The sequence below is a fragment of the Trachypithecus francoisi genome, unplaced genomic scaffold (genome assembly GCF_009764315.1).
Source record: "Trachypithecus francoisi isolate TF-2019V2 unplaced genomic scaffold, Tfra_2.0 Lachesis_group12, whole genome shotgun sequence".
Lineage (NCBI taxonomy): Eukaryota > Metazoa > Chordata > Mammalia > Primates > Cercopithecidae > Trachypithecus > Trachypithecus francoisi.
This window is the reverse complement of record NW_022681457.1, coordinates 62,711,629-62,735,448: the sequence shown is the minus strand read 5'-3', so window position 1 is coordinate 62,735,448 and position 23,820 is coordinate 62,711,629. Positions and strand designations below refer to the sequence as shown.

At 55.1% G+C, this 23,820-nt stretch overlaps 1 protein-coding gene across 1 annotated transcript in view; it reads left to right on the top strand.

The window, feature by feature from the left end:
- Positions 1-23,820, top strand: part of PEPD (peptidase D) — a 140,639-nt gene that overhangs the window by 394 nt on the left and 116,425 nt on the right. Inside the window, exons 2-4 of the mRNA XM_033225627.1 lie at positions 9,119-9,302; positions 10,746-10,873; positions 21,732-21,795. Of these exons, the coding sequence (XP_033081518.1) occupies positions 9,119-9,302; positions 10,746-10,873; positions 21,732-21,795 (376 nt within the window). The remainder of the gene's footprint in view (positions 1-9,118; positions 9,303-10,745; positions 10,874-21,731; positions 21,796-23,820) is intronic.

Below are 23,820 nucleotides of genomic sequence, written 5' to 3'. Positions count from 1 at the left end.
CAGGCCCTATCTGCGCGCGTCTGGCGACCCCACTGTGTGCGGCTGCGGTGGGGGCTGGGGTCGACACGCATGTTCGCTGCCAAGACCCCCAAGTGAGAGGGCGGCGTTGCGAGGACCGCAGGCACCCGGGCGCTTCCCGGAGGAGGCGGTATTTGAGACGGACTTGGAATTCCCTTTTCCCCGCAGGGCACGTCCACATTTCTTTCAGGGGCCAAATGTCACCTCCTCAGGGAATCCTTTTCTAACCATCTATCCCACTTTTTGTGCCCTTATCATTACCTAATAAACCATATAGAGCATTGTTTGTACTTGTTCATTATCTTCTCTGCATTTAGAGTGCAAGGGCAGGTCCGTTAACCTGGTTCTCACTAGCCCAGTGCCTTGCACACAGTAGGTGCTCCATACTGGGCTGAATGAAAGAAGGCTGAGTGGTCCTAGTGGGAGGAAGGGTGGACAGATGGGTTTACCGGAGCGTTGGGCGGACTCTCCCAGATAGGGAGCATCTGAGCCCAGGGTAAGGGACAAAGGTTGAGAGTTCAGAGTGTTCTGGGGACAGGGGTGCATGCCTGGGGCTGGAAGGTGTGGTGTTCCAGGTGGCTTCTTCAGACTTTGCCCTGAGGGGCCGGAAGGGTTTTGTTACTAGCTGCTGGGTCTGTTTTAAAAGAGTAGGCTCCCCTGAGCTATGTGTGAGTTCAGTGGGAGAAGGTGTGGGTCTGGTGGCTCAGTGGGGTAGAGGGGGCTTGGTGTAGGATGGGGCAGTGTTCTAGATGCCAGGTTGGAAACTGAGGTCAGAATGGGGGAATCTAGTGGACTGAATGCATCTCTCTTTTTAAGATGCAGGGAAAATGGCAACAGAAAGTGGGTTCTCGTTTGGCCCCCAAGGTTGAGGGAGCTTAGAACATACAAATCAAACATTTTGTGGGCACCTGCTGTATTCCGGGAATGGCATTGGGCCTTCCCTTAGGTACTCACAGGCCACTGGGGCAGATGGACACATGGGACTCTGTCATCCATCTGCTTACCTGTGGTCTTGGCATTTGCAAAGGAGGGACATGGATTCTGAGCTCAGGGAAAGTGCTGGAAGGCTTCACTCCCTGGATGACTTTTGTGCTAATCCTTCAGCAATGAGACTCCCTTTGGGTAGAGAACAGTGCAGACAAAGTCTCAGATGGGTGTCAAGGAACTCAGGGTCAGATCTTTGAATCCAGCCTGTGACCCTTTTAAAGGGTAGAATGAGCAGGCTGATGCCCAGCCGTGGGTGTGCTGTCTCTCTGTTTAGGCTGGCTTAGTGCTCACAGGAAGTGCCAGGGGTTGCATTTGGGTTCAGGATTCCAAGCTGGCCTGAGACCTGCTGCTTTCCTGCAGGAACCAAGCTGATGTCTGGATAGAAGCAAGTCTGGAACTGACTGGATCCTGGAATGAGAGCTTTTCTTTTTCTCTTTCTTTTTTTGTTTTTGTTTTTTTGAAACGGAGTTTTGCTCTTGTTACCCAGACTGGAGTGCAATGGCACGATCTCGGCTCACTGCAACCTCTGCCTCCCAGGTTCAAGCGATTCTTCTGCCTTAGCCTCCTCAGTAGCTGGAATTACAGGCGTGTGCCACCACGCCCAGCTCATTTTTTGTATTTTTAGTAGAGATGGGGTTTCACCATGTTGGCCAGACTGGTCTCGAACTCCTGACCTCAGGTGATCCACCTACCTTGGCCTCCCAAAGTGCTAGGATTACAGGTGTGAGCCACTGCGCCTGGTCCCAGAATGAGAGCTTTTCTAGCAGAACGAATTCTCTGGGCCACCACACAGGGTGGGTGAGGGAGGCAAAACAGAGTGGCAGTGTCATGCGCGTCCATGTGAAGAGACCACCAAACAGGCTTTGTGTGAGCAACATGGCTATTTATTTCACCTGGGTGCAGGCGGGCTGAGTCCGAAAAGAGAGTCAGTGAAGGAAGATAAGGGTGGGGCCGTTTTATAGGATTTGGGTAGGTAAAGGAAAATTATAGTCAAAGAGGGGTTGTTTTCTGGCGGGCAGGAGTGGGGGTTACAAGGTGCTCAGTGGGGGAGCTTTTTGAGCCAGGATGAGCCAGGAAAAGGAATTTCACAAGATAATATCGTCACTTAAGGCAAGGACCGGCCATTTTCACTTTTGTGGTGGAATGTCATTGGTTAAGGCGAGGCAGGGCATTTGCATTTCTTTTGTGATTCTTCAGTTACTTCAGGCCATCTGGGCGTATCTGTGCAAGTCACAGGGGATGCGATGGCTTGACTTGGGCTCAGAGGCCTGACAGGCAAGTCTTAGAAAGGTGTGCTATTGAGAGGGCGTGGGAGCTTCCAGAGCCTGGCAGTCTCCTTGGGAAGAGCCATCCCAGTCTGGTATGGGGCTTTCCCATGGGTACTTTGAGCCTGAGGTTGACCCCAGTGGCTTCCTTAAGAGCAGATCGATTAAGTATGTTTCCGGCTCAGCTCCCAGCTGCACCCACAGGACAGATCATAGAGTCAGGCATAACGAGGCATGACGCCAGCAAGTCACGGCCATGGCCATGGGCTCCGTGGGAGTTGGATTTGGTTGTCTGTAGAATCCTACCAGAGCCTGGGACAGAGGGGGTCCATGAGAGTTCCAGGTGACTGGGGTGTGCCCCATATGATTTGGGGAGTAGGGGAAGCCCTAAACTAGCATCTCAGATTCAATTTGAAACTCAAGAGTCTACTCTGGGAGTGTTTCAGGGTTGATCCTACTTTCTCTTGCTAGTCTGGGTATAGGTTTGAGGTTGAGACGGAGTGCCGTGACGTCACCTCCCATCCCCTCATGGAGGGGGTCCCTATCCCATGGCACTTGGTGGCACTGCTGTCTCCTTGAGCCATGCTTTGAGCATTCCACAGGCAGGGTTGATCATTTGAAATATCTCAGCTCCAGCCAGACCTGTCTGCGTCTGCTCCCCCACATGGCTTTTCCATTCCCTTCTTCCCTTGCACACTCACCCGCTATCCCTGGAATGCTCTTGTCCTCTATGTGATTGTTCAAATGTTTGCAGGCCCAGCTCAGATGGTTCCCTTTCCCAGAAGCCTTTCCCAGCCCTCCGGTAAAGGCTGAGTGCTCAGAACTCCGGAGCACGCGCTTTTCTCACCAGCAGGACACATTTCCACGTCTACCCATTGTGGGTTAGGAGTTGCTTCCCTTCATGCCTCTCTTAGCATCCTTAGAGCCCAGGGGTTCTGTTGTATCCTCAGGCTCAGGGCCAGTCTGTGGCTGCCCTGTGATTGGTGCTTGATGAAATGAATGAAAAGGGGATTTACTCTAAATTAGTACAGCATCCCATCCTGCTTTCCTGGGAGACTCCTAGTGATGGAGGGAAGGAGTCACGGTGACAGAATTCCGAGGAATAGGATGAAGAAATAGCTTTAATTCTTTCACTGAGTGGCTCCCAGGAGCTGTTGCAGAGCCAGAAAGAGGCAATAGGTGAGCTCTCCTGGGCGTGCACCTGTTGGGCCATAGGTTACACTGGAGTCAGCATTCTTCTGGAGAGTCTTCTGCAGGACTCAGATTGTGGGTCACGAGCCCAACCCCACCCTAATGTGAACCTTGCGCTCCAGGAGCAGAAGACTCAGGCCGACTCTGGGGGCTGGGGATGGGTGGGCCTGTGGGAGGCAGGCTGGCCACTGAGTGTCCTTCCCTGGCTCTTCCCCAGGTCCTGACTCCACACAGCCCTCTCTTGGTTTCTGTGTATGCTGAGAAGTGCAAGGTGGAAGATGCTGGTCAGTTGCCTCAAGGTCCTCTCCAGCTGTGGCAACCCTCTCCAGCCTGGCACTTACGGTCAGGCACCCAGTGGGCTGCCCGAGCGTCTGTCTGGTGCCTGGCCCCACGCTGGAGGCTGAGGGGAGGAGGTGGCTGGTCCTTGGCTGGCCTCTCCTGCTGGGAGTTTAGCGGTGTGGCCCTATCTAGAAGTGGCTCCACAGCCTTTTTTTTTTTTTTTTTTTGAGAAAGAGTCTTGCACTGTCACCCGGGCTGGAGTACAATGGCACGATCATGGCTCACTGCAACCTCTGCCTGCTGGGTTCCAGCAGTTCTCCTGCCTCAGCCTCCTGAGTAGCTGGGATTACAGGTGCCTGCTACCACGCCTGGACAATTTTTTTGTATTTTTAGTAGAGATGGGGTTTCATTATGTTGGCCAGGATGGTCTCGAACTCCTGACCTCGTGATCCACCCACCTCAACCTCCCAAAGTGCCTTGTTTACAGGCATGAACGACCGCGCCTGGCCAGCGACTCCACATTCTAGTGCACATTCTAGATTTTTCCTTGTCTGTGCGGTGGACCCCACAGGCATCAGTGAAACCTATGCACCATTCTTGGCGTCATGTTTTTTTTTTTTTGTTTGTTTTTTGAGAGGGAGACTCACTCTGTCGCCCAGGCTGGAGTGCAGTGGCTTGATCTCGGCTTACTACAACTTCCACCTCCCAGGTTCAAGTGATTCTCCTGCCTCAGCCTCCCGAGTGGCTGGGATTATAGGTGTACACCACTATGCCCGGCTACTTTTTGTATTTTTAGTAGAGACAGAGTTTCACCATGTTGGCCAGGCTGGTTTCGAACTCCTGACCTCAGATGGTCCGCCTGTGTTGGCCTCCCAAAATGTTGGGATTATAGGCGTGAGCCACCGTGCCTGGCTGGCGTAATGTTTTTAAATGCGTGAAATAAGTACAGAATATTTCAAAAATAAAATCCAATTATTTGGAAATACAGTTATCAAAATGTTACATAAATTTGAGACAGGGTCTGCCCTGTCCCCCAGGCTGGAGTGTAGTGTTGGGATCTCTATTCACTGTACTCTCTGCCTCCAGGGCTCAAGCAATCCCACTGCCTCAGCCTCCTGGGTAGCTGGGACCACAACCACAAGCCACCATTCCTGGCTAATTTTGTGTTTTCGGTAGAGATGGGGTTTTGCCATGTTGCCCGTTCTGGTCTCAAATTCCTGCCTCCCACAGTGCTGGGATTATAGGCATGAGCCGCTGCGCCTGGCCCAACTACTTTAATTTTGAAGTTGTGAGGTGCAAAAGTGATATTTCGAGATACTGCAACAGCAATAACGTAATATTAAAATACCTTTGATTTTTGCTAGTGACAGATTAACATGCATTGCTGACACTGAGTAGTTTGTTACTTATGTGAATAATTGAAGAAAATGTAAATTTGAATTGGAGGTTAGAGAAAATAAAGGTATAGCTTTTTCCCATTCAAGTAGATGGAGCCCCTAATTTTGAGGATGAATCCTTGGGGGTCCCTAGGCCTTAGGTAAGAGCCCTGCAGTTGGCTGTTAAGGAGAGGGTGGCCCGGTACTGATACGGGGGTGTGGGTTGTATGGAGACAGGGATGGCTTGCAGGGGCAGTGGCGTCCTACCCTCCTTGGGAACTGGCCTCAGTCTTGGTCACTCCGTTCTTGGTCCTGGGCTGCTTACCGGGTCTTGGTTGTTGCCAGGGCAGCGGGGATCCTGGCCTCTGGGTCTCAGAGACTTGTTCTGTGGGTCTCTGAGGCCCTAGAGCTCTTGCGCCCTGTCTGTCTGCAGCAAAGCATGGCTTATTTACCTTGGGACCTGGGGATGATAATGGCTTTTGCCTTTTAAATTCCGGATGCCACTTAACAAAAACTGCAGCAGAAACCTGTTGGAGATGTTTTATTGGTGCTGCATTTGCTGAATTTGCAGGAAGAATTCATCTGTGTTGGCTCTGAGCCTGACAGTCTCTCTGGGGGTTTGGTTTCTGCCATGAGAAATCAAAGGGCATGTCTCTATAAAACTTTATTCCTTGGTGTCCTGTAATTAATGACTGTAGCGTATTGCCCTGCCTCGTGGCTCAGGCTAGCCCTTCTCATGCACAGGGTGGGTTCTGTTCTGGCAGAGCCCTGTGGAGAAGTAAGCATGGTTGTAGATTTTTTTTTTTTTTTGAGACGGAGTCTCGCTCTGTTGCCCAGGCTGGAGTGCAGTGGCGTGATCTTGGCTCACTGCAGTCTCCGCCTCCCGGGTTCATGCTATTCTCCTGCCTCAGCCTCCTGAGTAGCTGGGACTACAGGCGCCCGCCACCGCGCCCGGCTATGGTTGTAGATCTTCTTTGCAGTTGCAGCTGAGTGCTCAAGGAGAAGGTGGCTTATCAAGTTTTCTGCTCAGCCCTTGGGATCCCAGTCCGTGTGCCCTGAGAAATTTCAGTCTCTCAGAAGGTTCTGGACAAAGGGAAGGCCAGCCCTTCTGCGAGCATTGCAGGTGGGGGCCAGGCTGGTGGCTGAGGATGGGCATTTTCGGCTGGTCGTGCTGTTGGACGACTGTGGCTGAGGCTGTCCATAGTAGGGCCTCGGTGTCATTGCCCCTGTGCTGTTGGGGACTCTGCAGAGATGAGTTTTGCCCCTGTGCCCATCCCACCATGGGCTTTCTCGAGTGAAGGGCATGGGAGGCTGTGGGGGACGTCTGAGCACAAGGTGCTGGTGACTGCACTTTCAGTTCCCGACGGCGTGGCCATCTGGGATGTGGTCATGTTTACAAACTCTCACCGACTTCCCTCTGTCCTTTCATCCCGATGGCTGAGTGTGGGAGAAAAGCAGCCGTAGCCCAGAGGAAGCTCTGGCTGCTGGTGTCCACCCAGCCACCTGTTCACCCTCCTGGGAGGGTAGGAAGGGTATGTGGGGGAGCTCTAGTCATGTCAGCATGTGCGGCTGCTTCTGACCCTCCACCCTTCCTGGGCAGGCTGGGGCTCCAGGGCTGCTTCCTGCCCCGCTGCGGCTGATGTGGCATCTTCTCATCCCACAGCTGTGTGTGTGGTCCTGTGTGTCATTCAGCAGATATGTGTTGAGCGTTTGCTGTGTGTCAGGCAAGGTGCCAGGTGAGAGCACGGCAGTGACCGAGGCAACGTGGAGCTCCATCTCCCAGTGTTTCCACCCGAGGGGGTGGGCTGGAGAACACCAGGAAGCACCAGGCAGCACCCGCTGTATTTAGGTTGGAAGGTGCTGAGTGCTAAGCGTTGTCTTAGCCAGGGACCTGGCCCCACATTAGGAGTTTACTTCAGGGGCCCACTAAGGAGAGTGGAGAGTGGGGACGATATGCAGAGCTGTGCGCATGTTAAGGGAACCCAGGAAAGAAGAGTGGGGAACCTGGTCAGAAACCCAGCAAGGGCCGTGCTGTGGGGCAGGGTGGCCTCATCAGAGCAGTGGCCCTGGGTGGAGACGTGCCCCCAGCCGTTTAGTTCCAGGGTCCCCAGGGAGGGAGCCAGGGGAGTGGATCCACTGTCCTCCTCCTTCTCCTCCTGCCCCCAGCCTCTTTTGCCTGCCGTAGGCTCAGCGTGCCTGGAGGCAGGAGGCAGCATCCACGCTGAGGAGGTTGGGTAGGTCAGCCTCTGGGTACAGTGCAGGGGGGTGTATCTGGAGAGCAAGTGGGGAAACCTCAGGCCAGGGACTAGTAGGGGGTTGGGCAAGGAGAAGAGTTGCAGGTTCAAAGAGGGAGGCTGGGGTAGACCATCCTGAGAAGGTCGTATTGGAGCCAAGATGTGCAGAAGGTGTCACCTGCTTGTGGGACCCTGGCAGGAGGGTCAGGGCCTCTGAGGGTCCCATGTGAGGTGAGTGTAAGAGGTGCCCCAGGCAGCTTCACAGTGCTGCACTGTGAGGGCAGGTTTCATCCGCAGCTTCACTGCAGTTCCTGGGCAGCGCTCTCTGCTCTCACCAGCTCTGGGACGTCCCTGCCTCCTTGACCTCCATGCCCACCCACTGTCCCCTGGCTGGAGAGCCTGCAGGGGCTCCCTCCTGCATACCCCGCCCCTGCTTACTCCTCCTCCACCTCATCCCCATTGTCTCTCCACACCCGCCCCGGCCTCCAGCCTGCTTGCTGGGACCACCGTCTGTTTATTCATTCATTCCATAGATACCGACACCTGCTCTGTCCCTGCCTTCAGGGAGCTTACACGTTACCTGGAGGGCCAGCAAACAAATAAATGAAGAGTGATGGGGGCTCTAAAGAGACGTGAAGAGAGCTGGGGGGTGGGTTGGGTAGGAAAGGGGCATTTCTGCAGAGGCTGGGTAAAAGGGCCCTTGGGAAGAGCATTCTCCACAGGGCACCGCAGCGGCAAAGGCTGGAGTGTTCTGGCTGTTCAGGGATGAGCGAGGATGCTGCAGCAGAGGAAACCAAGGGTGAACTGGGGGCCTGGATCCCTCATGGCTGGGGAGTGAAGTCTGCACTCAGAGAAGCCAGCCAGCACGGGGTCGGGCAGAGAGTGTGTGCTGGGATTGGCATTTCGAAAGGGCCATTGTGGCAGAAGGTGCAGACCAGGCTGTGGGGAAGCTGGGGCCAAGAGCGCTGTTGAGAGTTGCCTGCAGTTGTCTAGACGGGACATGGGGCGGTGGCCCTGGGGATGGGGATGTGCATTGAAGGTAGAGTCCAGACCTTGCTGGTGGCCAGGAGGTTGGATGAGATAGGAGGTCAGGAGGGCCTGCAGGACTGTCCAGGCGCAGGTGCTTTGTGTCGGGGGAGGCTGGGGAGGAGCGGCTTTGGTTCAGGGCCATCTTCTGCCTGCTGAGGGTGGCCGATGGGTCTGTGAGTCTGGAGCCAGACGTCATTGGTCTGCAGATGCAGATGGTCTTTGAGCCGAGGGATCGGGTGAGCTCAGCTGAGCTGAGGGAAGGAGCCGGTTAGGGAAGAGGCCCCAGGGTTGGGCCAAGCTGGGCTTCAGCAGGGAGGTTGGGCCGGGAGCTGGGGGCCTGGCTGGTAGGGAGCCTGGACCAGCTGCTGTTGGGGAGGGTTTCCACAGAGAGAGTGGCCCCCAGGGTCATGGGCACCAATGCAGCAGGACTGGGGACCTGCTGCAGATTCGAGTGTGCAGTCCCTGTGGCCTGCTGGGCAGTTGGTTGGGGGACAGAGGAGCAGGGGGGTGGAGTCAGGACAGCATGGGTGATGGAGGGGAGACAAGCCCCTGTGGTTCTCAGGGGGACCAGTGAGGGGCTATTTCTGGGTCAAAAGCAGGTGGAGCTCGGGCAGCTTGCCCCGTGCTGATGGGGGTCCCACGGCAGGCTCGGGCCTCCGGTCACCCCGATCTCAGGTGTGGGCATGCTTGGAGATGCTAACAGAGGCCTGTGTGGCTGTGTGTGCTCTTGCCTCTGCAGACCCTCATTTTGGCTGGGGAATGAAACCCTGAAGGTGCCGCTGGCGCTCTTTGCCTTGAACCGGCAGCGCCTGTGTGAGCGGCTGCGGAAGAACCCCGCTGTGCAGGCCGGCTCCGTCGTGGTCCTGCAGGGCGGGGAAGAGACTCAGCGCTACTGCACCGACACTGGGGTCCTCTTCCGCCAGGTGAGCCTGCCCCCTTGGCCGCAGGTGAGCGGGCCTGTGATGGGGCCTCTCGCCTGAGCAGGAGTTGGAGGCCCCAGCTTGGCCAGAGCTGCCTTTTGTGGCCCTCCCTGAACCTCCGTTTCCTCGCCTGGGAAGTGGTCCAGGGGCTCCTTGAAGATGTAGAATTTGAAGATGTGGGGCGGTGGGTGGCCCACCTGCGGGCAACCAGCCTGATCATGGTGGCCATGGCTGAGAGTCACTGGCAGCACTCAGTCCCCAGGTACAGGAACATGAGGACACCCACCCAGGAAGACTGTGAGGCTCTGAGCTTGGCCCACTTTCACAGATCTTAGCATTACACCCATTTTGCAGATGAGAAAACTGAGGCTCAGAGGGAAAATGACTTGCCAAGAGGTGGAGTTGGGATTAGAACCTCGTCTTCCATCTCTAAATCTAGTGCTATTTTCTCCCCACTGCCATGCCCAGAGCTGGAGCCTGACCACAGCGGGAGCTTCAGAACCTCTCTGGGGTGGGCAAAGCCTAGGGAATGTGCCCATGCGACATCCTGGCAAGAAGAGAGATGGGAATGCGAAGGGGAGCTGAGTATGGAGAGGATATGGGAAGGCATGGCTTCCCTAGCTGAACCCTGTTGCCCCGGCAGTCCACAGATGGGCTGAGACCCATTGCTGAGCGACCGCAGACCATTTTTTTCTTTACTAAAAGCACCTTCTGCCCGAAGGGGCCCGTCTGTCCGCTATTGTTCACACAGCTGCAAGCCTGCAGTCCCATGGCAGTGAGAGACATGGCGGTCTAAATAAGTTTTCTCTGGCCAGTCTTGATGCTTCTCCAGGTTTAAATATTCTGCGGCTTAAAAACCGATTTCCTAAATTCAGCTGTTGGCTCCCTTTCTGATGGTATGCAAGGCTAATTTTGGAAGAGATCCTCCTCCACCGTACCTATGTGACGTCCTTTTAGCGCAGCATTCATCCCTAAACACTGAAGTCATCAGCCGCCCCGGGGGTGGGAGAGGGAAGTAAGAAGTCCTAAATGGAGGAATCCATTTCCGTGCAGATATCCGGCCTGGGCACTGGAATCTGGGGGGCGTCTTGCCTGCCTGCACGTGGCAGAGAGGCAGGACTGAGCTGGATGTGTGGTGGTGCTGGGCGCCCTGTCATGGACCTAGGGGGTGGGAATACAGGGGGGCTTGGGCACATACCCAAAACCTACAGCATCAAGGAGGGCTCTCAGCAGGGTGGAGGAGCTGTCAGGTTGCCCCCTGCCAAACCACGGGAGGATGAGCCAGGGAGTCGGGTGCTAAGGGGAAGGGATGTCTGGGGCTGGGGTCAGTTGCAAGAGGCTGTCGGTCTGAGCTGGCTCTCTGGGGTGCTGCGATGCAGCCACCGGACGGTCCCTCCTTGCATCTCACATTCCACTGGCTAACAAGAGTTCTTGTTCCTGCCACAGGAGTCCTTTTTTCACTGGGCGTTCGGTGTCACTGAGCCAGGCTGCTTCGGCGTCATTGATGTTGACACTGGGAAGTCGACCCTGTTTGTGCCCAGGCTTCCTGCCAGCCATGCCACCTGGATGGGAAAGTAAGGAGCAGCCTGGCTGAGGCACCGCGGCTACCAACCATGGGCTAGGGGTGGGGAGGGGAGGTGGAGGGGAGGTGGGATGGGAGGGCCGGGCTGGGCCTGGGGACGGGGAGTAGGGAAGAACTGCAGGAGGAAGGGCGTGCGGTCAGGGCTGTGACAGCCTGTCTCGCACCAGAGCCCTGCACCCTTGGTTGGGAAGGGATGTTACAGCTGGAGTACAACTGTGTCGTAGGAGTTATTAAGAAATTATTTTAGGTAGATAGAGAGGAAAAGGGGTCCTTGGGAAGTTTTCTGGTAAAGCCACAGCTCCTAAAGCCAGGCAGGCAACCTTTGATATGCAGATGCAGGCCATTAGAAACTGGGTCCACCCAACATGGCGATTCCCAAGGCCTTCTTGCCCTTGCCCCACATGTTCCTGGCAACATGGCTGCCCCCACATATCCCCACATGTGTAGAACATCCATGGTACCCTGCATTTGCATATTAAAAGGCTAGGGTGGGAGGGCCAGCTTTTTCGTGGGCTATGTGAATAACGTGCTTGGTCAAACCAATCTCCTGAGCCCTATGCAAATCAGACACCACCTCCCCCAGCCTCTGCATATATACCTGGCTGGTGGCCACTGCACTTGGGGACCTCCTCTTTCAGCTTTGGAGTCCCCCTTCCTCTGTCTCTGTACAGAGGAGCTACTTCTGTCTTCTTCCTTCCTTCTGGTCTATTAAATTCTCCACTCCTTAAAACCACTCCATGTGTGTCCATGTCATTTTTTCTAATTCGACTCGAGACCGAGAACCATGGTGTTCCCCACTCATCAGAGCCCTGTCAGCTGGGGGCCTTGTTTGTTTAGAAGTGCAATTTGTTAATCCTGAAATTCTAGCTTCCTCGCTCTGTGAAAACGTTTGAGGCTTTGGCCCTGGGAGACCGTCACTCCTGCATGGCATCGACAGGTGTGGCATGGCCCTGTGCGTGCCTGAGGGTGGTGGGTTGGGTTGGGGTTGGGGGACTGCCTTTCTGAGACCTGTTGCTGATGTGCTAGGTGTGTTATTTGCTGCCTGCCTCTGCACACAGTGCAGGCCCTGCCCTCCTGGCCCACGTGTGAGATGGAGCAGAGGCTCTGGCTATGGTGCACCTGCTTCCACCCTCCACGGTGCCTACTGTTCCAGGTTCCCCCACCCCCGAGGAGCTGTTCTGCCTGCTCAGAGGTGCCAGGGTGGACACTGTACTTAACCAGGGAGGTTTGAGGTGATCAGAGGATCCTGCTAAATGCTGGCCGCCTCGCTGCGTGTCATCTCCACCTGGAGAGTGATTATTCCGGGCTAATGTATAAATTGCAGCCTTTGCTGCCTGGTGCCCCAGAACGCTCATTACCAGGTGGGCTGGAGAGGCTGTGACTGGTTTGAGTGACAAGGCCCCTGGCTGCCACAGGGACTGGGCTCTGTGCCGAGGGCTGGGGCCACAGTGGGGCTTCCCCTGCTTCCAGCACCACCCTCCCCTCACCCTCCCTTCAGTGCAGACTCCGTTTCTGCCTTTGTTGGCTGTGGTGTGTGCTGCTCCTGCTGTCTCAGGGAGAGGGGTTCAGGCTTACAAGTTGGTGATCATTCTGCTCTTAGGCTGCTTGGCAGGATTCCAGCCTGGCAAGACTGGGATCTTTGCTGGGCAGGACTCAGCCTGGAGCACAATTGGCAGCAGAAGAAAAGAGGGCTGTTTCTCCTGGGGGTGATCTCCTGGCTCAGCCCCTGGGAAAAAGGGCACGGAGTGGACACACCCGGGCTGAGTGCCTTTGGGGCTTCTACCGGGCTGCCCCTCGGAGGCCCTCACCTGACGGTGCCTTCCCATCCTGTTGTGATCTTTACTGTCGACCTTCATCTCATTCCTGGTGGAATCCTTATGACTGCCCTGTTATAAAAGAAGAAATGGCTCAGCATGGGAGTGTGACCCGTGCAGGTCCTGCCGCCGGGTCTTGCTGGAGCTGCGGTTGGAGGCTGAGCTTGCCTGCTTGCTCAGTGTGGCTTCTGAGGGGCCGTGGGGCTTGCGAGTGGGTCTGGTCATGTTTGGGGCTCCAGTTCCTTCCCTGTGATGCCGCTCTGGAAGCCCCCCAGGACTGGAGTTACAGTGCTGGCCAGTGTAGTGGCGGTTGTATCTGTGACACTGACACGAGGCAGGGATGGTTCCAGGAGGCAGATTGTCGTGTCCAAAAATGGCCACAGCAGTGTTTCTGGACACTCGCTGTCTGCAGGTGACATCTGTTTCCCTCCTGCCTGACCCAGGTCTGGGCCTCATGACCAGGTGGCGGTACTGCTGTGTGATGTCTGAGGCTTGACTGTAAACTGCATTGTGGCTTCCACCTGGTTCTCTCCCGTGGGGTGCTTGCCCTGGGAACCCACCCGCCACATCATGAGGAAGCACAGACTCCCCACAGGGGGACCCCAGCCGCCAGCAGCACCAGCCGCCAGCGTGCATGAGCCCCAGGTGGTTCCGAGCCCCAGCCTTCCACCTGCTGAGGTCCTAGATGTGGAGCAGAGCTTTGCTGTCCTCTCCGGGCTCGGTCCGAATTCCCGACCTTCAGAGTCCATGAACATGATCGGTGGTCTTGCACTCCATTAAATGTTGGAGTGGTTTATTCCCCAGCCATTGTAACTGGGACAGCAGTGACGAAGAGTTTAGGTTTGCTTTCTGCAGGAGGATTCTCCCAGCATCCTCTCTCCACCCAGAGCAGAGTTGTGGCCTCAGCCTTTCTTGCAAGTGGCACGCCTCAGGACGAGTGAGGGCTCCTGCGCCAGGGGATCCTTGACTCTGGGTGACACCTGCAGTTTTGACCTGGCTGCCCTCTCATCCTCCTCATGGCCCTCACTGCTGGCTCAGAGCCTGTTGACATGTCCCACTGCTCAGAGAAGCAGCTCAGCAGTCAGGGCGGATGCCTCCTCTGTGTGCATGCTGGGCAGGTCAGATCAGGCAGCCTTCATCCCAAGGGGGCTTCTGGCCCCATAGCTGAGAGGTAGACCCTTGTGTCCTGCCATCCTGGTTCCCTACCACAGCCACCCCCAGCAGGCGTCTCCATTCCTCTGCCCTGGGATGACCCTGTCTGAGTCTCTACATCCTGAGCCTTCGGGAGAGAAGGCTCAGTTGTAACAGAGCAGTGGTGGCGAGGTTGACTGTGTGGGACCGGAGCTGGGGAGTGGCCAGATCTGATTGCGTACGGCTGCTTCCAGCTGCTCCTGGAATCACTAGGGCACCAGGAGCGAGGCTGACAGGAGTACCTGGCCTTTGCAAGCAAAACCCACCAGACTGCACATTTGACCTTCAGCTCCTCAGCTTCCTTTTGAGTCCCTATCTGCTGGTTTTTGAAAATCCATCTGGCAGATACTGCGATCCAAAGTCGCCCAGGGAAACGGCACCCCCGTCTGCAGGATCTGCCACTTCCTGCGGAAACGGCCTCGCTGTTGTCAGGGTTGCAGACGCCTGGGGCCGTGGGCAGCCTGAGGCCGGCCCACTCCTCACCCCAGGCCCGTTCTGGGACGAGGAGGGTGGTAGTTTTGAATGCATTTTTATTCCGAGTCTCTGCTCACAACAGTGTGTGGTGTCTTTTGAATGTGAGAGCGTTTCCCATCATTTTTCATCGGAGTCGGGCTTAGTGGAGGGTGGCTTTGGCTGTGGGCCTCTGTGAGTCAGTGCCCCATGCAGCTTCAGAGCCCAGAGTTGGGGAGCCACTTTGACCGGGTCGGGGGGCCCTCCTGGAACCTTTATACTTTGTACCCTGTTCCGTCCCTGGCTCTGGTATGCAGGGAGGGGCGCTCAGCCTTCCCAGGGCCATACCCACATCTTGTGTGAGAGATGGATGTGGGTATGGTAGGAGAGTTTGCATATGTATGGTGTATGTGTGGGGGGCTGTGTGTGCATATGGAGTGCATACCTGTGTGTGGTGTGGTGCATGTGGAGGGGTGGGTAGGTATGGATGTGATGTGGAGAGGACGTATGTGGGGGATGTGTGTGAGGTGTGTGATGCATGTAGAGTATGTTGTGTGTGGGGGGCATTGCTGTGTTTGTGGTGTGTGTGGTGTGTAGGGTGTTTGTGATGGGGTGTGTGGTGTATAGGGTGTTTATGAGGAGGGGTGCATGTGGGTGTGCGTGTGCTGTGTTGTGTGTGTGGTGTGTAGGGTGTTTGTGATGGGGTGTGTGTGTGATGTGTAGGTTGTGATGGGAGTGTGTGTGTGCTGTGTTGTGTGTGTGTGTGTGTGGTGTGTAGGGTGCATGTGAGGGAGGGTATGTGGGCATGTGTGTGCTGTGTTGTGCATGGGTGTATGTGTAGTGTGTAGGGTGTTTGTGATGAGGGTGTGTGTGTAGTACGTAGGGTGTTTGTGATGGTATGGTGGGTGTGTGTGTGTAGTGTGTAGGGTGTTTGTGATGGGGGTGTGGTGGATGTGAGTGTGTTGTGTTGTGTGCAGGTGTGTGTGGTATGTAGGATGTTTGTGATGAGGGTGTGTGTGTGTGTGAAGTATGTAGGGTGTGATGGGCTGTGGTGGGTGTGAGTGTGCTGTGTTGTGCTTGGGTGTGCGTGTGGTGTGTAGGGTGTTTGTGATGAGGGTGTGTTTGTGTAGTGTGTAGGGTGTTTGTGATGGGGGTGTATGTGGGTGTGTGAGTAGTGTGTGGGGTGTTTGTGATGGGGGTGTGGTGGGTGTGAGTGTGCTGTGTTGTGCATGGGTGTGTGTGTGGTGTGCAGGGTGTTTGTGATGAGGGTGTGTGTGTAGTAGGGTGTTTGTGATGGTGTGGTGGGTGTGTGTGGGTGTGAGTAGTGTGTAGGGTGTTTGTGATGGGGGTGTGGTGGGTGTGAGTGTGCTGTGTTGTATGCAGGTGTGTGTGGTGTGTAGGGTGTTTGTGATGAGGGTCTGTGTGTGTGTGGTGTGTAGGGTGTTTGTGATGAGGGTGTGTGTGTGTGTAGTGTGTAGGGTGTTTGTGATGGGGATGTGTGTGTGTGTAGTATGTAGGGTGTTTGTGATGGGGGTGTGTGTGTGTAGTATGTAGGGTGTTTGTGATGGGCTGTGGTGGGTGTGAGTGTGCTGTGTTGTGTGTGTGTGTGGTGTGTAGGGTGTTTGTGATGGGGTGTGTGTGTGTGTGTAGTGTGTAGGGTGTTTGTGATGGGGGTGTGTGGGTGTGTGTGTAGTATGTAGGGTGTTTGTGATGAGGGTGTGTGTGTGTAGTATGTAGGGTGTTTGTGATGGGGGTGTGTGTGTGTAGTATGTAGGGTGTTTGTGATGGTGTGTGTGTGTGTGTGTAGTGTGTAGGGTGTTTGTGATGGGGGTGTGTGGGTGTGTGTGTAGTATGTAGGGTGTTTGTGATGGGGTGTGTGTGTGTAGTATGTAGGGTGTTTGTGATGGGGGTGTGTATGTGTAGTATGTAGGGTGTTTGTGATGGGGGTGTGTGTGTGTAGTATGTAGGGTGTTTGTGATGGGGTGTGTGTGTGTAGTATGTAGGGTGTTTGTGATGGGGTGTGTGTGGTGTGTGTAGGGTGTTTGTGATGGGTGTGTGGGTGTGTGTGTAGTATGTAGGGTGTTTGTGATGGGGTGTGTGTGTGTGTGTGTAGGGTGTTTGTGATGGGGGTGGTGTGTGTGTGTAGTATGTAGGTGTTTGTGATGGGGTGTGTGGGTGTGTGTGTAGTGTGTAGGGTGTTTGTGATGGGGGTGTGTGGGTGTGTGTGTAGTATGTAGGGTGTTTGTGATGGGGGTGTGTGTGTGTAGTATGTAGGGTGTTTGTGATGGGCTGTGGTGGGTGTGAGTGTGCTGTGTTGTGTGTGGGTGTGTGTGGTGTGTAGGGTGTTTGTGATGGGGGGGTGTGTGTGTAGTGTGTAGGGTGCTTGTGATGGGGGTGTGTGGGTGTGTGTGTAGTATGTAGGGTGTTTGTGATGGGCTGTGGGTGTGAGTGTGTTGTGTTGTGTGTGGGTGCGGGTGGTGTATAGGGTGTTTGTGATGAGGATGTGTGTGTGTGTGTAGTATGTAGGGTGTTTGTGATGGGGGTGTGGTGGATGTGGGTATGCTGTATTGTGTGTGGATGCGTGTGGTGTGTAGGGTGTTTGTGATGAGGGTGTGTGTGTAGTGTGTAGGGTGCTTGTGATGGGGGTGTCTGTGGGTGTGTGAGTAGTGTGTAGGGTGTTTGTGATGGGGGTGTGGTGGGTGTGAGTGTGCTGTGTTGTATGTGGGTGCGTGTGGTGTGTAGAGTGTTCATGATGAGGGTGTGTTGTGTGTTGTATGTTTTTCCAGCTCTGCCCCACCAAGTGTCCAGAGGATCGAGGCTTCCCCAGCCTCTCTGGTGCCTCTCTCCCACGCTCCCCATGATGGGCAGGGTGTGGGGGCCCCTCTTTGCCGTGCAGGTCTCTGAGAAGGGGCTGAAGAGCTCCTTCGGCTGCTGTCTGGGCGGTTTGAGGCGCTGACTCTGGGCAGGCCTGGTCACTGGACCTGGTCTCCAGCCTCCCGGGCAGCGCCGTCCCCTCTGCGGCCCCTGTGAGGAGGCCTTGCTCGGGGAGTGGTCTTTGGGCGTAGGCACCTGCGTCACTGTGGCTAGGTCTGCTTTTGTCGCTGACCAGCTGATGACATCCTTGAATGGCTGGCGGCTTCCACCGCAGAGCAAGTGCCGCTGCCTTCTGTGGCGAGCAGAGTGAGTCGGCGACGAGCAGAGTGAGTCGGCGACGCAGCATTGTTTGTAGCTGAAGGCCGGGCCTCAGGAAATGGATGGTGACGGCTGTAATTTGGCCGTATTACTTATTCATTAACCGCATGCAGGTGGCCAGCCAGCTGGCAAGACCTGCTCTTTGAAATTTCATTTTCTAGAGGACTCCTTGTGTCTGCACTGTGTGGCGTTAATTTAATGTCTCCTTCCCACCCTTGGCCCCCACAGGTGCTGGCAGTCACTGCAGTGTGTGCAGCCACGGGCTCTGACTCCGGGGACTGGGAAAGGCCTCTCTCATTCATGCCAGGGCCCAGCTGGGGTCCCTGGATGCTGACCCCTGTGGAGGACGAGAGCCTCTTTGGGTAGGAGGACTTCTGTCTCCTCCCAAAGCTATCCTTGGCACTTGAGGGGAGTGTGTGTGATGTGACAGCAGCTTCTCTGCTGACCCATCCTCTCCAGTCTGGTCATTTCTTTTTTTTTTTTTTTTTGAGACGAAGTTTTGATCTCATCACCCAGGTTGGAGTGCAATGGCGCGATCTCAGTTCATTGCAACCTCCACCTCCTGAGTTAAAACGATTCTTCTGCCTTAGCCTACTGAGTAGCTGGGATTACAGCCATCACACCCGGCTAATTTTTTTGTATTTTTAGTAGAGATGGGGTTTCACCATGTTGGCCAGGCTAGTCTTGAACTCCTGACGTCAGGTGATCCGCCCACCTCGGCCTTCCAAAGTGCTGGGATTACAGGCGTGAGCCACTGCACCCGGCCTCCAGTCTGCTTGTTTCTATCCAGACTTCCCATGCGATGGGGCCTGACGTGAAGTACCATTGCTGGAGTCCAGACTCCCCATGGGGCAGTGCGCAGGCCCTCCCTCCTGCCCTGGCCAGCCTGGTCTGCGGGAGTCCAGAGCCCCCCAGGGGCTTCTCCAGCCAGCTTTGCAGGGCTTGTGTGGCCACACCTCTTCTTTTCTCATCGGCCCCACCAAATCATGGCTGCCAAGCCTTTGGTGACTGGTTTGACGTGGAGGTCTGGCACGCATATCCCTTAGGGTGACGTTTAAATGGTTTTTACTATAATTAGCCCCCAAACATGAAAAATAAGTACTATCCAAACTTAATTATCTCTGCCCTTTAGGAGAGAATGAAATGCACAGTTGCCAGAAAAGCTGTTTTGCAGCTTTTCAGGTTTTATCTGTTGAATGGCTCCCCTGTTGAGAACCAGGCCTCCGGCTCGGGAGGCGCTTTTTGGCAGGAGGGGCCAGAACGCATTTCCTGGTGGCTTCCCTCTGCACAGTTGGGGTGAGTTGGGAGGTTTCAGGCCCCTAACGGGAGTGGAGGTGACAAGGTTAGGTGCCGCACTGATGGCTGAGATGCCCCTCTGTAGGGCACTGGCCTCAAAATCATGTCCTTTGTACTTCCCCAGTCTGCCGTGAGGTTGCTTTCCACTCCTGTCACAGTTGGAGGCAATGAAGGGAGGGGGGCTAGAGGCAGAGCTGGCAACAACTGAGGACGCAGGGTGTCTGTTATGGAGCCAGAAAGTCCGAGTTGGTGTGTCGCTGATGGCCCTGCCTTTTGTATTTCTGACACGTGCTTTTGTGCCGGGTTGTGGGGTCAACTCAGTGCCGAGAGTGTGGTTGCTCAGTAGCAAAGGGTCTGCAGGCTTCCCTTGAGCCAGCTGCACAATAAGCCCTGCGTCTGGGGCCTCCGGAGTCCAGGCGAGGCGCTCGTCATCAGTTCCTGCCCCGTAACTGCTCGAGGCCGTGCTAATGGAGGTGTCAGACCTTGACCATTTAACTTTTGAGTCCTGTCTCAAATGCACAAGTGGATGTGACTGAATCATGCAAATTTAATTAACAGCAGGAGCTTGATAACCCGTGATCATTTCAGAGAAGCCGAAAGGGAGAGAAAGCAAAGGGCATTGTGGGCTGCACTGAGCAGCTGATTGATCACAGTGAGACTAGCGAGTCTCCTGGGCCCTCGGTGTTCCTTATTGTTGCTCCCTGCAGCCGTCCCTGGGCCCTGTGACTGGTTCTTCCTGGTTTGGGTGGGGAGGGAAGTGGTGGAGGACTCAGAGAGAGGAGCGGATTCTGTTTCCTGGGGGTGATGCTGGTCCTTAGTGTCACAAAGGCTGAGAATGGCACTTAGGACACCAGTTCAGGAGCTCACTCATGAAGGTCGTCACCTCCAAGTCCCAAGGTTCTCTCCCTCCACCGTGTTCTGTGGGGTTCCCAGGGCACATTGTCCTCCGCAGCCCCTCCCTCCCTGTTATCTGTAGAAGGTCTTGACTGCAAGTTGTCCAGGTTGTTGCCATTTTGAACAAAGAATTGGACATAACCCACAAAGAAAGGAAAGAATGAAGCAACAAAAGAATAAAAGAGATTTATTCAAAATGAAAGTACACTCCATAGTGTGGGAGCCGGCTGAGCAGAGGTTCGAGGGCCTAGTGACAGAATCTTCTCGGGTCCAAATACCCCCAGGAGATTTCCCATTGGCCACTTGGTGCTCACCTTGTGTAAATGAAGTGGTGGCTCGCAATCAGTCTGATTGGTTGCAGAAAGCAACCTTTGTAACTTCACTTCTAAAACCTCTGTAACTTCTAAAGTGAAGTTAGAAAGTTGCATTTCTGTGCAAACCAAGACTCCACTTGTTATCAGAGGTACTTTCAATTTCCCATCTGCCTCAAGAAAAAAAGGGGGATTTGCAAAGAGAGCAGCCTCTGGTCCTTTGTTACTTAGGTGTGGAAAGTTAGGATTTTCCTTTCAATTTAGTTCCAGGAAGTCTGCATGAAAGAGCCCTAGGTTCCTTGCCTCCCGACCCTATTCTCCTGTCTCACTACCACCCCTTGACAGCCCAGGAAGTGCCATCCGGAAACCATCTGCTGTTTTTTGTCGGAGGGCCTATTTGGGATCCGGCGCCTGGTGACTGTAACGCCGTGAGGTCACAGACAGCTGGGGGGCTGGGGCACGGCTGGGGATAGAGCCCCTGTGATGAGGTGGGGCCCAGGTGTGGGATGGCATAGGACCGAGTGTGCGTGTGTCATTGGACTTGGCTCTCAGTGTCTCCCCTGTGCGGTTTGTGTTCCTTTCCCCTTACGTAAGCTCTGTCACCAACAATGACGTTTACTTATCTGCTGACCAAGAGCCTGGGGGTGGCGGCTTGCTGGACCCAGGCTGGAGGTCTGCCTAGCACAGCTGTGACCAAAGGGCCCGTCAGGAGGTGGACGAGAGCTGCCCAACCTCGTCCATTCTGTGTCTTCTCACTGGCAGATTTTTCAGGGGCAGTGAGTAAGCTTGAGTTTTTCTCATCACATTGAGTAATACTGATATTGACTTTCTAAAAATGTTAATTTGTGGCTGGGCACAGTGCCTAATGCCTATAATCCCAGCACTTTGGGAGGCTGAGGCAGGAAGATCGCTTGAGCCCAGGAGTTTGAGGCTGCAGTGAGCTGTGATTGTGCCACTGCATTCCAGCCTGGGTGACAGAACAAGATGCTGTCTCTAGAAAATAAAATAAACATTGTTGTTATTGTTATTTGAGATGGAGTCTCGCTCTGTCACTCAGGCTGGAGTGCAGTGGCGCAATCTTGACTCCCTGCAACCTCCACCTCCCGGGTTCAAGCGATTCTCCTGTCTCAGTCTCCTGAGTAGCTGGGACTACAGGCGCCCGCCGCCATGCCCTAATTTTTTGTATGTTTAGTAGAGACGGGGTTTCGTCATGTTAGCCAGGATGGTCTTGATCTCCTGACCTTGTAATCAACGTGCCTTGGCCTCCCAAAGTGCTGGGATTACAGGTGTGAGCTACTGTGCCCGACCTTAAAATACATTTTCCTTTAAAGATGCTCCATGAAGACCTGGCAGGCAGATTGTTTTATGCCACAGAGGGTGGGGTGCACTGGCTGGCTACCCTGGGGGACTGTCTCTGGCAGTGGAGGGGATGATAGGGCTTTTTGTCTGCAGGGGCTGGCTGCAGGTGGCTAGGGTCACAGAGGAGCGGGGGTTGCTGAGGAAAGCCGCTGTGGTTCAGCCGTCACTCCGTGGCCCAATGTCCTTTGCCCTCCAAGCAGACCTGTTCGGTGCCGGGTGCTGGGTGCTGGCCGTGATGGGGATGGGCCTGGGGCTCCATGGCCTGGGCTTGGCAGGCAGGAAGGTGACCACGCTGAGCCATTACCAAGCCCTGACCCTGGCATTCCTTGTGCTTTTCTTTGAGGATCCATTCCAAGGAGCACTTCAAGGCGAAGTATGCCGTGGATGACGTCCAGTACGCAGATGAGGTGGGTAGCTGGCTCCTCCTCTGTGCAGCCCAGGGCTTCCAGCACGCCTTCCACTCCTGGAGTTCCTCTCCTTCCACTGCCACAAGCTTGCTGGATGTCAGGGACACTACCGCCTGGCCACCGGCCCCCATGCTGGGGGTGCTGCCATCTGGAAGGAGTAGGCAGCAATCCATGTGTAAGGCTTCTCTGCGGAGCCATTGCTTTGCCTGGGAAGGCCCCTGAGTCTGTGGGTGGAAGTGTCTGGTGACCTGGGTTGTGGCCGCTGAGATACATGAGGTGTCTCTGAGAGGCGGGCCTGCCTGCAGCGGTGGCACACGATCTAAGTCACCGTGAGGCTAGGCTGAGGCCTTTGTGCGTCTCGAGTCCTGGTTGACTGCAGATACTGCCGTCAGAAAAGCCCGAGGCTGTGAAAGGCTTGTAGAGTAGCATTGGAGGTCCCTTGACTTCAATCCACTTCTCAGTGGGGTTGTCCATTTGGTGTCATGTGGCCCGGGTAGGCATATGACTGTCCTCTTGGGGTTTTGAATCTGTGCCAACCAAGTCCAGGCAGGTGAAAGGGGCTGCCCTGACTCCTCGACTCCAGCTGTCCTTCCTGCCAGTGGGGCAGGGCTGGGACAGAGGCGAGAGCACAGCTGGGAGCCCCTGTGGTCTACGTGACCAAAGGCCCTGACACTAAACCACTGTCTGGCACACAGGAGACCTCTGTGCTCTGGCCCTGGGCGCTCTCACAACCCCACGTCCTGTGCAGGTCAGTGCAGTGTGGAATGCGAAGCACCCAGAAGTCAGTGCCTGCCACTGGGAGTCCAACCTGGACCCGGCAGCATCGGTTTTGGATGGGGCCCTCCCGTAGTCACATTTCCACAGATAGAGATTGCATGTGGCCCATGCTAAGAGCCGGGGCTGCAGTGTGGAAGTGGCCAGGGCAGCTCTGGCGGCCAAGCAGCTTCCCCCTTCCTCTGGGCAGGACACCACCTGGTTGAGAGGCAGGTTCCTAGGGATCATGGCTGGACACAGTGCTATGAGAGGCCAGTTTGTCTTTGCCCAGCTTGGTGGGTCCAGCCCGGCCCAGCCAGCTCAGAGGTGGCCAACTCTCTTTGACTCCAGGCAGCCACTACCATGTGCCCAACCCTGCCCCTAGTTCTGCTGTCCTGGAATATGTTTTCCATTTCTGTCTTTCTGCTATCCATCTTTTGAGGCCTTGCACCAGCCCCTGTATCTGCTGTAGACTCTGGTCCACACTGGTGCCCCTTCTCTGAGCCCTCAGGACAAGCTGTGGACACCATGGAGGCTGTGTTCTGATGTGCACCCTGCCCTTGACTGTCTTGTATTTGTCTTGAACGCCCAGTTCTTTTCCCCAAGATATTCCTCTTGCACTCTCTCCCTGCCCAGTCCCAGGGACATGTAGGGCATCAGAGGTGGCTGAGACCCGGGGCTCACCTTAACAGCCCAGGACACAGTCCAGTGCAGAAGGTGACCACATGAGTGAACAGTCACCGCAGGGTGGTGGCGCCTGGGCAGAGGTCCCCAGGAGAGCCTCTGTGAAGGGGCACTGCCCACCTCTGCAGGGCCATGGGGGCCTGTCTCTACAGCATCTTCTGCCTGGTTGGACTGTGGAGAGAGGAGGCTTTTGATGAATCTTTATGTTATTTCAATCCCAAGCTTTTGGGGGTGACTCTTAACATCTGAAGATTCTGTCAATACACATGTGACCTAGCGTATCGATCCCTTTGAGTACAGGATCTAAAATAGACTGAATGTTTATTTGCATGCCCCCAACAAGACCATCTGCCTCTTACCTTGTATGTCTCGAAACTGGAGCGGGAGGCACCTACTCATTCCTTCTCATTTTGCTTCTGACCCTCTCCTTGGCAGATGTGTTCCTTGCTCCAGAAACTGCTTCTTAACACTGTTGCCCTTTGAAACCTTGACCCTTCAGCTCTCCTCGATGTGAAACCTGGAGGGACAGCCTGGGGTGGGCAGTGTCTCAAGGACCCTGGTGGGGCGGGCACCTGCCTCCACCTTGGA